This window comes from Periplaneta americana, chromosome 6 (assembly GCF_040183065.1).
Source record: "Periplaneta americana isolate PAMFEO1 chromosome 6, P.americana_PAMFEO1_priV1, whole genome shotgun sequence".
In the NCBI taxonomy this organism is placed as follows: domain Eukaryota; kingdom Metazoa; phylum Arthropoda; class Insecta; order Blattodea; family Blattidae; genus Periplaneta; species Periplaneta americana.
Window position 1 is genome coordinate 126,700,195 of NC_091122.1, and position 15,249 is coordinate 126,715,443.

At 35.0% G+C, this 15,249-nt stretch overlaps 1 protein-coding gene across 1 annotated transcript in view; it reads right to left on the bottom strand.

Moving 5' to 3' along the window:
* LOC138701707 (uncharacterized) overlaps window positions 1-15,033 on the bottom strand; it is a 32,752-nt gene extending 17,719 nt beyond the window's left edge. Inside the window, exon 1 of the mRNA XM_069828901.1 lies at window positions 14,834-15,033. Coding sequence (XP_069685002.1) covers window positions 14,834-14,878 — 45 coding nt within the window. The 5' untranslated portion in view covers window positions 14,879-15,033. The remainder of the gene's footprint in view (window positions 1-14,833) is intronic.
* Window positions 15,034-15,249: the final 216 nt, after the last annotated feature.

Genomic DNA, 15,249 nt, shown 5'->3' on the forward strand with positions numbered 1-15,249 from the left:
AGTGCCAGCTTCTTGTATTATTTTCCGATTGTTCCGATTGTAGATGGGAAGATAATATTAAAATGGATTTGAGGGAGGTAGGATGTGATGTTAGAGATTGGATTAATCTTCCACAGGATAGGGACCAAAGGCGGACTTATGTGAGAGCGGCAATGAACCTGCGGGTTCCTTAAAAGGCATAATAATAATAATAATAATAATAATAATAATAATAATAATAATAATAATAATAATAATAATAATAATTCAAGATGAACTTCGTAAGCTCCCACCTTTGCACACACGCACAAAAACACATACGAGGCAGAGAGTTCAAATGTTTTAGAAACGTGTGTGATATCTCGACTTAAAGAGAATAATAAAATTATGGGAAATAATCTTTCCTATATCATTTACATTCTTTCCTAGTAGGAAGGAAGCTGACTCAAGATTCTATCTAGGAACTCGGAATTTCACTATTATGTAACAATAATTTCATGGTTAGTGCATTTATGCAAGGAAATTGTAAAATAATATTGCTATTAGCATGACATCATGCATCAGGATTCTGTAATTACGATACACATTACCGGCAAATTAAAAACATTTTCATGTGAGTGGAATATGAAATGAGTCAGTGTCAGCTTTATCTTCTCCAATAAAAAAATTAGAATCTTGTCTTCATTGCGGTATCTTTTATAAAACTTGGCGCGTTTGCTTACCAACTGTACCACCATATTCATGTCTAAGAGCTCAATTTTACAAGGGGGTCTAGTGGTTAATATACTGGTCATTGGACCCGAGATCCAGGGCTCAAAACCAGCTGTGGGCGACGGATTTTAAAGAACAATAAGATCATTAGCATGTCTTTCTTCAGAAGATAATTAAGCTGTGTCTCGTGTCGTAGATTTACGGAACGTAAAAGAACATTTTTCTTAATAGAGGGCGCCAAGCAAAGTTTGTCGGCCTTTTTTTGCCCTTGTTAAATATCAACACTGAATAAATTCTGCAGTTATAAGCATCATTAAATAAACTGCTACTACTTCTTCTAAATCTAATCTAGTATTTACTGATTGCCTGCCTGCATATCAGCCTACCTGTCTAGCTATCCACTTATCCTTCCATCGATCTATAATGTTATATAATGTAATGTCTAATGTATATATTGTTTGTATTATTTTATTTTTAATTTCTCTTGTTTGTTTGTAATTATATTATTCTGTATATTTAAATTTAAATAAATAAATAAATGTTCATATTAGTGATGAACAACGATCGAGAAAGCGAGACTTAACAGCGCCCGCAAAGCCGAAAACCCGCACGACAATGTTGTATACGTCGCGTCCTTGCAGCATAATAAAGACTGATTGTGAGTGTTCCGAGACTCGAGATTGATCACTCCCGAAGTCCCGGATTATCAGTACTTTTTCCTTGCATGAGGAGTCAATAACCCGGTATACCAAGACATGTTGGAACAGTTCTTGTACCACCAGGTAGCTGATCTGAAACATCAAGTAATCTTTCAACAAGACGGAGCCTCCCCACACTGGAGCCTGGATGTTTGGAATTCCCTCACAGAAACCTATCCAGATCGCTGGATTGGACGCGGCTGACCAATGTGGTGGCCACCACGTTCGCCAGACGACACTCCACTGGACTTCTTCTTTTGGGACTATGTAAGAGACTGTGTGTTCCCTACTACTCCAGTACAAGATCTTCAAGATTTACGAACTCGTATCAGTGACACAATTGCAACAGTATCAATGGACATTTTGGACAGACGTGGAACGAAATCGAATACAGACTTGATATTGTTCGTGCTGCCAGTGGTGCACATGTAAAGGTGTATTAATGTGTGACAATGAAAATTCTCTGAGTTTCTCTTTCTTTTAATAGCAGTCTCATTTCATAATTCCGCATAATTTGTTAGCAGTGATTAATTAAAATGTGGGAGGTTTGAAAGGGACACGGTATATCATTCATTCATTCTTTTTCCTTCTTTTCGTTTATTCTTGCTCTGTGTTGCTTCACTTTCTTTCTCTGTCTATGTTCCTCTTTCATTGTTCATTTACGTCTTCATTTTCATCCTGTTTCGATTTTCTAATCCGTTTACTTCGTTTATTTACTGTTTGTTTACTCTAAGACATCACGTCCCTGCAGCTTGTGCATCCTGGTTTGTACGAGTGTGTTGGTATAATGAGACATGTTAAGTACAGAGGCGTGGCCGGATGTGTGAGCAGTCCTTGAGGAACAGAATACGTTCCTCATTGTAATGAGACAATCTCACTCTTGCCTTATTTTCCCAGAGATACGCGCTCTGCGTTCTAACGGCGATGCAACACGAGGTTGCGTGCTGGGAATCCTTTCACTTGCATGCATCTTTAAAGCATACACTTCAGAATTTTATTCGTCACTGAGGTCTACTCGAAGATGCGCGTGTTCTTTTGGAAATATGTATTTATTTTAATTTTATTATACCGTATCTTATTTCAAATGACTTCAACTCTAGAGTAAGCCCAATCTTTTACTGGTGTCTCTTGTGCAGTAGATTGTAAGATATAGTCGACAACCACCAGGGCTATGAATGGTATATAAGGAGCTGATGACCGGAGAGGAATGGTGTGGTGGGCAGCACAATATCATACAACTCATTCTTACTTTTGCACAAAAACCTTGACTGCGGTGCATAGAAATGTTTAGAGATGAACAACGATCGAGAAAGCACGACTAACAGTACCCGCAAAGCCAAAAACCCGCTCAACAATATTGTATACGTCGCGTCGTTGGCTAAAGACTGCTTTTGAGTGTTTCGAGACGTCGAGATTGATCACTCCCGAAGTCCCGAACGTCAAGCAGCCTTGAATCGCCACAGTTATTTATACCTGACTGAACTTTTATCTACTTTTGCAACTGTTATATATGTATAAACAATCAAGTAGCCTATTTGAAACATCATCTCTACTTTTCAGTGTATAATAATCCGTTCCCCAGTCTTTATTTAATTACTAGGCCCTTATTAAAAGGCTAGGAATTTTCTTTTCATATGTTCGAGATCAAGCGTGCAATCTCAAGTAAAAAGATATTAACGTTACGTTTTATATTTCTTAGAAATGCAAATTTATTTGAGAATTTGTTTTTCCTATTTATATTATATATGATAATATAGCATATAATAGAACCAGAACATTTTGATAACTAAGATACTGTTCTGTTTTGTCTTTTTGTCTCATTTAAACATTTATAATGTTATTTATTTCAATGATGTATGTTATTCAAAGTTACGAAATCTTTCCACGGCGACCAAATCCTATTTTGAGAATGATGAGCGAGATTCGAAGCGCACGAGAATGACGAGACGAGACTCGAATGACAAATGCAGGGAACACAGCGAGCGAGAGCGGCAGTTAGTTTTGTTCATCTCTAGTAATGTTCCATTCCCCTCCAAATAGCACCTACATCTAAAATACTACATTATACATTTGCTGCCATCATCTGGGAAATTATCGTGTACAGGCTGGAAGAAATGTAACTGTAGATTATAACAGCTTATTGCTTGGATATAGCATAGCAAAAAGATCTAATACCATATTAGTCCCAAACGAATACCTTTCTCAGAAAAAATAATTTTCCTCTAAATGTTGACATTGTTTTACTATCCGTACGATTCTTATTTTTACTCTTATCGTTAGAGTACATATACAGAGTGGAAATAATATAACTATGCAGATTTTAACAGCTTATTCCTTGGATAGAGTACAACAAAATTATAATAATATATTAGTTCTAAATTTATACTTTTCTAAAAAAAAAAAAAAAGATTATCCTTAATGTTAACACTGTTTTACTCAATAAATGCTGTCCGTTTGAATAGTACTTATCCAGTAAAACAAATTCTAGGACTTTTTGTTGTATTCGATCCAAGGAATAAGCTCTATTATATCCACCCTGTACGTATTTTTCTATTTTCTCATAGCCTATTATTTGGAAGTAGAGAACGCTTTCAATAACATGGACGGTTTTCTTACATATTAAATCAATGAGTTGTGCTTCCAAATGAAGGTGACAAAAATACCCTTGCATCCTATCTATCTATCTATCTATCTATCTATCTATCTATCTATCTATCTATCTATCTATCTATCTATCTATCTATCTATCTATCTATCTATCTATCTATCTATCTATCTATCTATCTATCTATCTATCTATCTATCTATCTATCTATCTGTCTGTCTGTCTGTCTGTCTGTCTGTCTATCTCTGTCTGTCTGTCTATCTATCTGTCTGTCTGTCTATCTATATGGTCTGTCTGTCTGTCTTTACATCCGTCCGTCCATCCACCCGTCCATCCATCCATCCATCCATCCATCAGGAGGCTTTAATGCCCGTGAGTTCCCTAATGCAAAAACATTTTGATACTTCCCCCCCCCCTCATAACACCGATAATATTCGTTAGTACAGTTTCTAAGCATTTTATTTGCTTTCTCCAGATCAAAATACTATCGCCCCTCACAACAATAATTCCATCAACAGAGTAATTTTAAAAATTCTGCCAGGGTTTTTCTTTCATTTGGGGAAGTAAAGCTGCTACCAACGTAGGTTCACTGCGAGTAGATCCCGCAGGTTACGGTGAAAGAGGCCGGTAGTCACTAAACAGTTTGTTTAAGTGACTATTTTTTATTTCATTTATTGTATTCTATAGATCTTACATAAGCATTAAAGTTTTGAGACAACATGTAGGCCTACACAAAAGTATACAATACAAGCAGGTTAATTCAATTTACAAGCATAAACAATTCATCAGTTAAATAGAAGGTAGATATTTTGTTAATTCTGTTCTCAACCTTTTCTCTTGGCCCTTCAAAGCTTTAAAATTATTAGGTAGTGCATTGAAGACTGTAATACATGAAAAGTGAACCCCCTTTTTATAGCAGCTGAGACTAACAGAGGGTAGATGGAGATCTATGCCTTGTATTAAAATTAATTATGGATGTTTTGATTAGTACTAGCCTACATGTATTTTGGTTTTTAATATAAAACATGAAGGAAAGGATGTACTCACAAGGTAAGGTCAAGATTTCTAAATTTTAGTCCATCTTCTTATATCATATCGTTTCATGTACACCTGCCATTATCCTTCTAGTTTAATGCGTTTATGTATAAAAAAGAAAATCTGTGGGAATTTAACTGACATTTCAGTTAGTTGTAATACGATGACTGTTAGGTAATAATTTTCGTGTCCTTGACGTGAACAAAGAAATGAAAATATAAGAGATTGCAGTTGTATTTTCATATTTTAATATGTTGCAACAGTGTAATGTAGCCCTAACATATATTTTCCAACTATTTCATACATATACATATTTTAACAGAGCTTATAAAAGTTTATAAAAATAAACGGAAATGTTTCAATTTCTTGTGAATATATGCCTCCAGAACAACTACTTGGAGTTGGACAAACATATCACTTTTCCGACTCGTCTTAGAGTATTTAAAACAACAGCGCCATTTGTTTGTTACAAACACGCCAACTTTCTCTTTGTCACGAGTTTTGATAACATTTATGGAGGCTTCTTATCGCCATGCGGAAAGATTTCCTAATGAACTATCACAGACAGGCACACACAACGTAAAGGGTGAGCGTGACTTTCATTTTTTGAACCTAAAGGACGGAAATTTCATACATTAACTACAATTAATAGCCACACATATACGGTTCACATCGCGGAACAAATTTTTATTACAGTAATTATTATTATTATTATTATTATTATTATTATTATTATTGTAATTATAAATAATAAATATAATTCAATTTTCCAAAATGTAGTATTCATGAAATCGAGGAACTAATCGACAGATTTTATTTCCAACACAAACAAGAAACTCAGTTGACTGATTACAAAATCTACCCCCTGCAGAAAACAGTTATTCAGAACTCAATTGTCCGATGACAGGTTTGAACCTCATGACATCAATAAGGCATTACTCATAAGGCAACTAAACCAGGAGATAATGGGGTAGGGTGGCCAGTTTCTTTCCCCCTCCATTAGGCCTACATACATCGCTGATTAGTAACATATTACACTAATCAGACATTATTGTTATTATTATTATTATTATTATTATTATTATTATTATTATTATTATTATTATTATTATTATTGCTTACTCAACTGTCCGATGGCAGAGTTGAACCTCATGACACCAATAAAGTACCACTCATAAGGCAACTAAACCAAGAGATAATGGGGTAGGGTGGCCAGTTCCTTTCCTCCTTCATTACATACATCGCTGACTAGTAACATATTGCACTAATGAGACTTCATTATTATTATTATTATTATTATTATTATTATTATTATTATTATTATTATTATTGGGGACTTTTTTTTTCCTTTTGTTTGCACTTGGAGGTTGACTGTTCTAATCAACGAGGGAGCGAAAATAAGATAGATGTCTTTGTGAGATTTATTACTGGAAAAGGTTGACAACGCTGGTTTCAACCATGACTGTCTCCAGTGGTGGTGTCTTTCAGCGGTACACACGGTTCGTCCTAACCGCTTGTTAAATTTGGAACCAGTTGTTAAATGTTTTAAGTTAGTGTGTAGATTTGTATAATACACGTAACTGTCGTTAACAGAAAAACCACAAATTTAAGACACACAGAAATTGTGCACTCAATATTGGGTCTCTGACATCTTGTCAACCCACTTGAGGTATGTGGATAAAAAGGGAATAATTGAGCCAAGGTCTGATAGAGTTCCTGGAAAGCTCAGTCGATAGGGCGTTGGCGCGCTCAACCAAAGGTCCCGGGATTGTTGCCCGGTCCCGGAACAATTTTTCTCTTGAAATTATTCAAAATAGCTTTACAGGGTGCTATGCCTGAAAGCCACATTTATAGACCTACAGTATTCCATGTTTTGTCAATATTCTGACTCCACATTTCACATAGGAAATATCAGTAATTTACAAATATGCATTTCTGACTCTAAAAGGATCATATTCACATAATTATATTTCATCAAACGTTGATGTTTAATCCTAATGTATAACTTCTTAACAATGTTCAGATTCTTTTCTAAGATAATTGAATTATTAGCAACAAATAAGCTCCAATACGAACGTAACTTCCTGTTAAGTCATGAGTCACGTTATTTGAGTCACTCAGATGACGTCCAGTTATCTGTTTCACAACCAGTAAAGCAAAGATAATTATCGGTGTGCCGTGAATTCGTAAACTCCCTTCGTGGGAGTGCGCTTTCAGCTATTGTTCGTTTCAGTGTTTCTTGTTAAACAGGAAACAAAGTCTGTAATATTTTTAACCAATACTTAATTTCATGACATTGAAATCTCAACAAGACGGACATTTCACCTACCGTCTGTCAATGACTCGCATTCGTATTTCATGCACGTCACATCATTAGGCCTACCGTATTAAAGAGAAATGTTGCCGTGACTACAAACGTCTTTAATTGAAGACTTAGGCAGGAATGAAGACACTTATTTCCTGGGAGAAAAGTAACTGAATATATTATAGAAATAATTGAACTCTGCTGGAATGGGTGTTTCTGATTCGAATTCGATTCCCGGTCAGGACGAGTTGCCTGGGCGAGGTTTTTTCGGGGGTTTTCCCTCACTCCTATGGATGAATATCAGGTAACTTTATCAGGTGATTGGAACCTCACTCATCTTCGCCACTTCCTTTCCTCCCCCATCATCCTTTCCTCATCATTCCGTTTCTGGTTTTTCAGATCACTCTACAAGCGGCCTCCCGGAACTACTGGCTCTCTCGACCGGCCTCCGTGGAATGTAGTTCAGCGACGTTAGATGGCTTCTGCAATGGCACCCGAGGCGGACCTACTCGGGGGAGGAGTTTCGCCTCGGACCGACAGGGGGACCTTGGAGGAAGTTGCCGAAGCAGGAATGGTATATGGATTTCTGTCGGCTGTAGGGACCGGTCGTTAAGGGAGTCATGTGGTGCGCGTAGGGGATAATATGTGGCACGCAACTCATTCCATATTGAGGGTTAGCGCAATAGATCTCAACAGGTCGCAGTGCTGGGCCATCCGTGCCCCCCTCACTTAAATTCCATTCCATTCCAGACCGCGTCGGGAGAAGGCAGAGAGGAATGAGGAGATGGATTTCGCTAGTGAGATTAATTTAACACTAGTTAAGCCAAATTAAACATTTCTTGGAGAAACTGGCCAATAGAATTACATATAACTAAACAAATCTACATTTTGCTGTTATTATTATTATTATTATTATTATTATTATTATTATTATATTACCCCATTGTTTTCTGTGCTGCTGTTATTTGTTTTTGCTACGCATTTTTGGTTGAGTGGAAGAGATGGCCTTTCGGTCTTAACTCTGCACAGTCAAAATAAATTAATTACATAAATGAACAAATAATTTAAATTGTAGGAAGCATCATCTTAGTATCAGTCTTCATCATTATAATGCATTATAAACAGCCTATTAGGTCTAGTTTTGAATCATGAATAGAACGTCAACTTCAGCACAAACAAGATGCTGTGGCACGCGTCAAATATGACGTCACGTCAATATAGTCTGTAGACAACTAACCTTATCTCCGCACGTCCTGGTACAGAATACGATCCCTATTAATCACTATTTTAGATATCATTACCATTATTACTGGTTTTCGCAAGCAGGACAAAATCCGTTTGAGCTGCAATAGTCTTCCTCACCACGTCGGGAGAAGGCAGAGAGGAATGAGGAGATGGATTTCGCCAGTGAGATTACACTACAGAGATAACACAAATAACTTGATGCTTTTCAAAGGTTCATATATTTCAATTATTTATTTTCCATAAGCCACATCAAAATTGCTGTCATCTATCAGCACTTTCGAATATCATTACAGCGTCACACTAGCCTTAACCACTTCCCTGATTAACCCGAGTTAACTCGGTTTGCTAACTCGGGTCAAAATTTATTAACTCGTGTTAACTCGTTTGAGTCCCATTTTCGCTGCTAAGGATTATATCCCGAATATATACGTTTCCATTCTTTCATTAACCTTTTCCTCACTAGATGGCTACAGATATTGCTATATCTGGTGGTGTTTTTTGTACTTCTTCCTTGCGAGTGGAATTCTATGCTCATATAGCATTCACACACAGTAGTGAGTAGATGCTAGTTAGTTTTGCTGGTTTCTGTTTGTGTTTAGTGTTTTTTGTGTTGTTTTGTGTAAAGATGGATCAAGTTAGTGATTCCGAAACTTTTGATCAGGACCTATATTCCTGTAGAAGATTAGGAAATGAAACATCGGTGTCAGAAGACGAAGTTATAGACCAACAAACAAATTCAGAACAGTTAATGTCGCGTCTTTTCGACAGTGGTTTGAATAGAAGACATCTGGCACCATTTCTTCTGCACCTCCGAGGTCTCCATTCCCTGAAATTTTAACATTGTTTCTGATAACGATAATTCTAAATGTTTAAATTATTCTTTAATAATGACCTCATCAACATTATATTCGAGGCGACGATTCGGCATGCTAATAAGTGTTCACAGAATGCTGAAAATAATTCGTGGCGGCCTACTACGGACTCTGAAATACGTGTACTTTTGGACATAGTGATACTGCAGAACATTATTCACAAACCTGAGAACAGATGTACTGGTACAAATATTCAATGACTGCTACACCATTCTTCTCAAAACGCTCCCATATAGGAGAGCAGATACTACTGTCCGGAATGTAATGTGCCAGTGTGCGTAATACCCTGCTTTCGAGTCTATCACACGACAAGCAACATTTAACGCCTTGATAACAGCACTGGTATTGTACCTCATAAATTAATCCATAAAAAAACATAAGTTGGTAAATAGTTCAGGAGAAAATCAAAGTGGGACAACTACTAGAGCTGGAATGAAGGTGCACGAGATAAGTCGGGATAATAATTCAGGTATGAATGTATGTCTATTTCATAGTGATTTTTTTATGTAGCCTATGTAAGAAAATTAGTGATGTACAGTGATTCTGCAATATTAAATGACCTCTTTACGAAAATAAAAAATATGACTTTTTTTCACAAAATTGGTAAAATATATAGTAAGGGAAGAGGTTAACGTAATGCAGTAATTATTGTGATGATATATACAGAGAGAAACACAATTTGAAATAAGGGAAAATGCGTTGGTGCGATAATTCACCAAAAGAGGAGCTCAATGACTAACCAACATCTTGAGACATGAAGAGAGTCACCCGTCTGAAACGACGACAATACAACAAATACGTAAACATTATTAGCCGTTGCTAGGAAACGCATTAGCAATATTTCACTCGCTTTGCCAGAATTGGTGAATTATGAAATGAGCAATCTCGTAATGTTTTTGAGGCGCAGCTACATGCTGCGATTCCTTTTTGCAGTTTTGAAGGCAACTTTCAAGATCTTCTTTGGTAAGTAATATTAATAATTCTAGCAGATTAGGAATAGTGTTAACCGCTAATATCAACAGACAGACAATCGTGGTGCAATGTACTACAGTAGGCCTATATTCTAATCTAAAGCATTAATACACAAATAATAATAATTACTTTCTTGAATATTCTATGTGGATATAAATGTGTTCTCAGGTCTATTCTCCATTCATTTTCGAAATTTATTGAAAAGCAATGTTTCCAAAATAAGAACTTTTGCAAGTGCTCATTTTGACCTGCTACTGATCTACAGCTCGATTGCTTAAAGAAGAGCGGTGCCTTGTGTGAGAGGGGAGAGTAGGGTAATGTAGTGGGGATTTACATTCGAAGAGCACAGCGACTACACTTGGTTCCGTAATGTTTGACAGGAGAAGTAAACATTGCCGGCAGAGGAGGAGAGAAGTATAATTGCTATTCAACCAATTACAGAGGTCCATTTCATACTTATCTCGAAGTTGTGCGAGGGTAGAACGCTTCAGACCGCCCAACTTCAATTCAAGCGTAGAGGTACATATCAGCCAGAACCTCAATCAGAGGATATATATTATATTATATTATATTATATTATATTATATTATATTATACTATATTATATTATATTATACTATATTATTTTATATTATATTATATTATTTACCTCTGATTGAGGTTCTGGCTGATATGTAGGCTACATCTATCAGTCAGTACATCTCACTTGACGATATGTGTCAGAGGAAGAACAATTGTTTGTATCCATCTGAAGTCTGATTAGTGTAACATGTAGCTAATCGGCGATGTATGCAATGGAGGTAGAAAGGAACTGGCCACCCTACCCCTTTATCTCCTGCCCTAGTTGCCTCTTAATTGGTGCCATGTTGGTATCACTTGTGAGGTTCAGACCTGTCTTCGGACAGTTGTCTAAACAACAATTATATTATATTACGGTATATTATATTATATTATATTATATTATATTATATTATATTATATTATATTATATTATATTATATTATATTATATTATATTATATTATATTATATTATATTGTATTATATTATATTATATTATGTTTGTAGGCTACTAATAATAAAACTGTAACCTAAATATTTCTAGCAATTTTCGCTTTTCCAAAAATAATTGGTGTTAGCATGTATAATGAACCGTCTTGAGATCAAAAATAGCATTTTCTAAATGTTTGTTTGTATGTCTGTTTGATACCTTTTCACGCGATAATGACTGAACCGATTTCTGCAAAAATTGGTATGTGAAAAAAATTACGTTCTACTTAGATTTTAGGTTATATGGCATTCAAAATACTTTCTTTAAAGGAGGATTATAAGGGGCACTGAAGTAAATATATCGAAATATATCGCTTATTATTGTTTTTAGGATAATACCACAGTGTAGTATATCGATCGTCCAGTTCAAAAGTGCTACAACTCAAAAATTGCCATATTTTTTAGTTATTTATATTACTGAGAGCCCCTTTCGGAGCTCTTTCCGATTCAGTATTGAGATAAGTGATATTTACAACCAAAAAGAAAAAGAACTAAATAAACTGCTTTAGAAATAATTATAACTATGAACTTTACTAATTCATTATTAGTACATTTCGAAATGTATTAATAACGAACTGGAAGATAGTGATAAAATCGTCCTGAATACTGACTCATTTCTAATTGTCGTGGTTATGAACCAGAACTCTGTTCCTTTCTAAGTGATTTATTTGACCAGAACTCTGTTCCTTTCTAAGTGATTTATTTGAAACTTTCAACTGAAAATATCTCAAAACTTGTTTTTTTTTTTTTTAGTTGTCGCACTTTTGAACCAGACGATCGATATACAGTCACGAAGCTTGAGTTTGTGAAGGTACTAGAAACAATAGACTGTGCAGGCACTATTTCGCATTGTCTGTAATGAGGCGATAGTAGTGATCCTAGTCGTTAGCAACTATATATGGATGGATATTTACTACGTATTGAGCTTCGTGACTGTATATACTAGACTGTGATAATATTACATAACAAAAGTTTCTTTGGAAAACGTTTCCGACAATTTAGAGCAATCAATTTCAAAATAACAATGCCGTGCTGCCTCAATCGGGCTGATATAATAAAATTAAAACAAATGACTCTGAGATTATTTAAGATGGTCTTGTATAACAAACGGGAAATATTCGGTAGACTTTTTTAAAATTTATTGGATATGCCCGATCGAGTAAAACTCAATTCAGTGGATATACAAGAACATATAATATATAATATGTTGTACAACATAATAATAGGCAATAACAAATCATAAAATTACAGTCTGTGAAAAACATAGAACATGGCAATAATTAAAGGAAGAAAATAAATAAGAACTGTAATATGTACTGAAGTTTTAGGGAGAAAGAATAACGAGTTTGAAACAACCAAATAAATAAACCAACCGAGAATTAAAATAAATAAACTTGCCAAAAACGTTTTTTCTTAAACATATTTGGTAGGACTTTGTGTTCTAATGAAAGTTGATTATAAGTTGTTGCTTAAAATAATTCTTAATCTCTTTCGTATCATAAGTTACTGAGCCATTCTGAGAAAAAAAATACATGTGTTTGTAGGAAGTGCAGCGAAGTGCCTAGTTATATTATAAGAAATAAGAAGTAGTCTATATTGTTTCCATTGATCTAGAATATTTTAATATAGGTTACATACAGCTTTGGACTTCAAGTTCATGTTTACAAGTAATAATAATAATAATAATAATAATAAAGTTAAAAGTTCAGAAGCCAATAATTTTATTGTAGGTTACGTAACAAAATTTTAATTTCTTATTTTCGGTGGAAAATTCGTGTGTGTGTGGATGTTATCGCTTGTAAAATACATATAAAGGAACTAATATTTAGCCTACATAAGTTGTAATAGTAAAATAATAATAATAATAATAATAATAATAATAATAATAATAATAATAATAATAATAATAATAATAATAATAATAGTACTTAAATGAGTGGTTTGCACAACTTGGCTTTTGAATAGTCCAACTATTATTTATTTATTTATTTATTTCCCCCCCACTCATACCAAGGGGGTTTTTGTATTTCCACGGACCCAGATCATGTCTTTTAAATTCCTGAATAGGATATACAGCTTTTGAGTTCGAGTAGGCACTTAATAAAACATCATATTGATAAATGATAATAATCGTGTTGATATCATTATCATCTCTTAAAATGTACGAAAACCCTAGGCTTCGATTTTACGATTTTTTTTTTTTTAAGAAAGTCTGTTTTCACGAACTGTTTTCCAGTTATTACTTTCGAGCATTTTTAAATCACTTTATAGATTATCGTCGAATTTTAGTCGAGGTATGCGTGTACGTCTTTTCGTTCAGTAAGTAATAACTGATTAGCAGAGCCCGGATGTTTGGCAAAATGCCTTTTTTACAGGGTAGAAGTAAATCATTATTTGCATAGACAATAATGTGATTTGGAGTAAATCAAAGTGATAGGGCCAATTTTTATTTTGCCAATTTTGCCTTTTTAAGGTGTTTCTTACTAATAAATGCCTTTTTTTGTCATTATAAAGCAATATTTCTTGTTTATTTGCAATTTTCTAATTAATTGTAATGTAATGTGTATGAAATTTAAATATTTGAAACAATGACTAACTTTATTAACAATAGTAAATAAAAGTAATTTATTTCGGTGCTTAATCTGCTAAAAATCGTGCTTTAATAGTATTCGTGTAATATGAATAGTGATCGACAATCCACAGTTACAAAATTAATATTGTCATGTCTTCACGAAACAAACAATCAGCTTTATAATTTTAAATGTTAAGCTCGTTCTCATAGAAGTTGTCACGTAGCATTTCCAAATGTTTGCTTTCATATTTTCAAATTTTACTGTTACAATTTTGTGCTACACGTGTTTATTAATGTAGGAGAAAGAAATTTGAGTGAGGAACAGTCATTTATTGTCGGGTGACAGAAAGATCGGTTAGCTAGAATGCCTAAATTCAGTAAATCATTGAAAACTAAACTTCATGCTTACGTTAGTGAATTTGGTGTCCATGTGTTTTCAACCGATGGAACAGTTTTGTTATGTAAGGTTTGTGAAAAGACAGTTAATCACGAAAAAAAAGTATTTTATAAGTCAACATGTGTCACCTACGAAGTAAATATGTGAGTTATGTTGATATAATTTAAATTTATTGCTAAAATAATAAATATTATGTCTTTTTAAAATTTGTAATGCCTTTTCAAAGATTGTTGTGCCTTTTTTTTCTGAGTTTTTATTGACTTTTTTGCCTGCCTATTTTAACTGTTATAAATGCCTGAACACCCGGGCTGTACTGATTAGGAAAAACGTGAAGTACGCAAATAGCAAATAGAGGTGTAAACGGACTTCGCAGCACACGCTTTGGTGACTTACCAGTTCCACTATTTTAACAACCACTATCTTGTCGCATGCCACCATGGCGAACTGTTTCCGACACTATCACTGTTCTTCACGTCTTCACAGGCGTTGTATTCTTCTACGCGATCTGTATTTGGCGGCTCGTCGGTCGACTCCCATGTCTGACGTCTGTCGCACTAGCTAGGTCGTTCGTTGCGTTATGACTGTGGCTAGTCTCTGATGTGCCGGCACTTTCCCACCTGGGGCACCGCCCCCTCCCACAGGTGCAGCGACAGCCCGCGTGACCGACTGACCCCATCAACAGAGTGACATGTGTAGCTTCGCGCCCCCTTTGATATTTTCGAAATACCCGTGCTTCCTCGATCCCTTAAAAAAAAAAACTAGATATAAACATAAACTTCATTATCTTTCACAATACGCCAAGTCGTGGG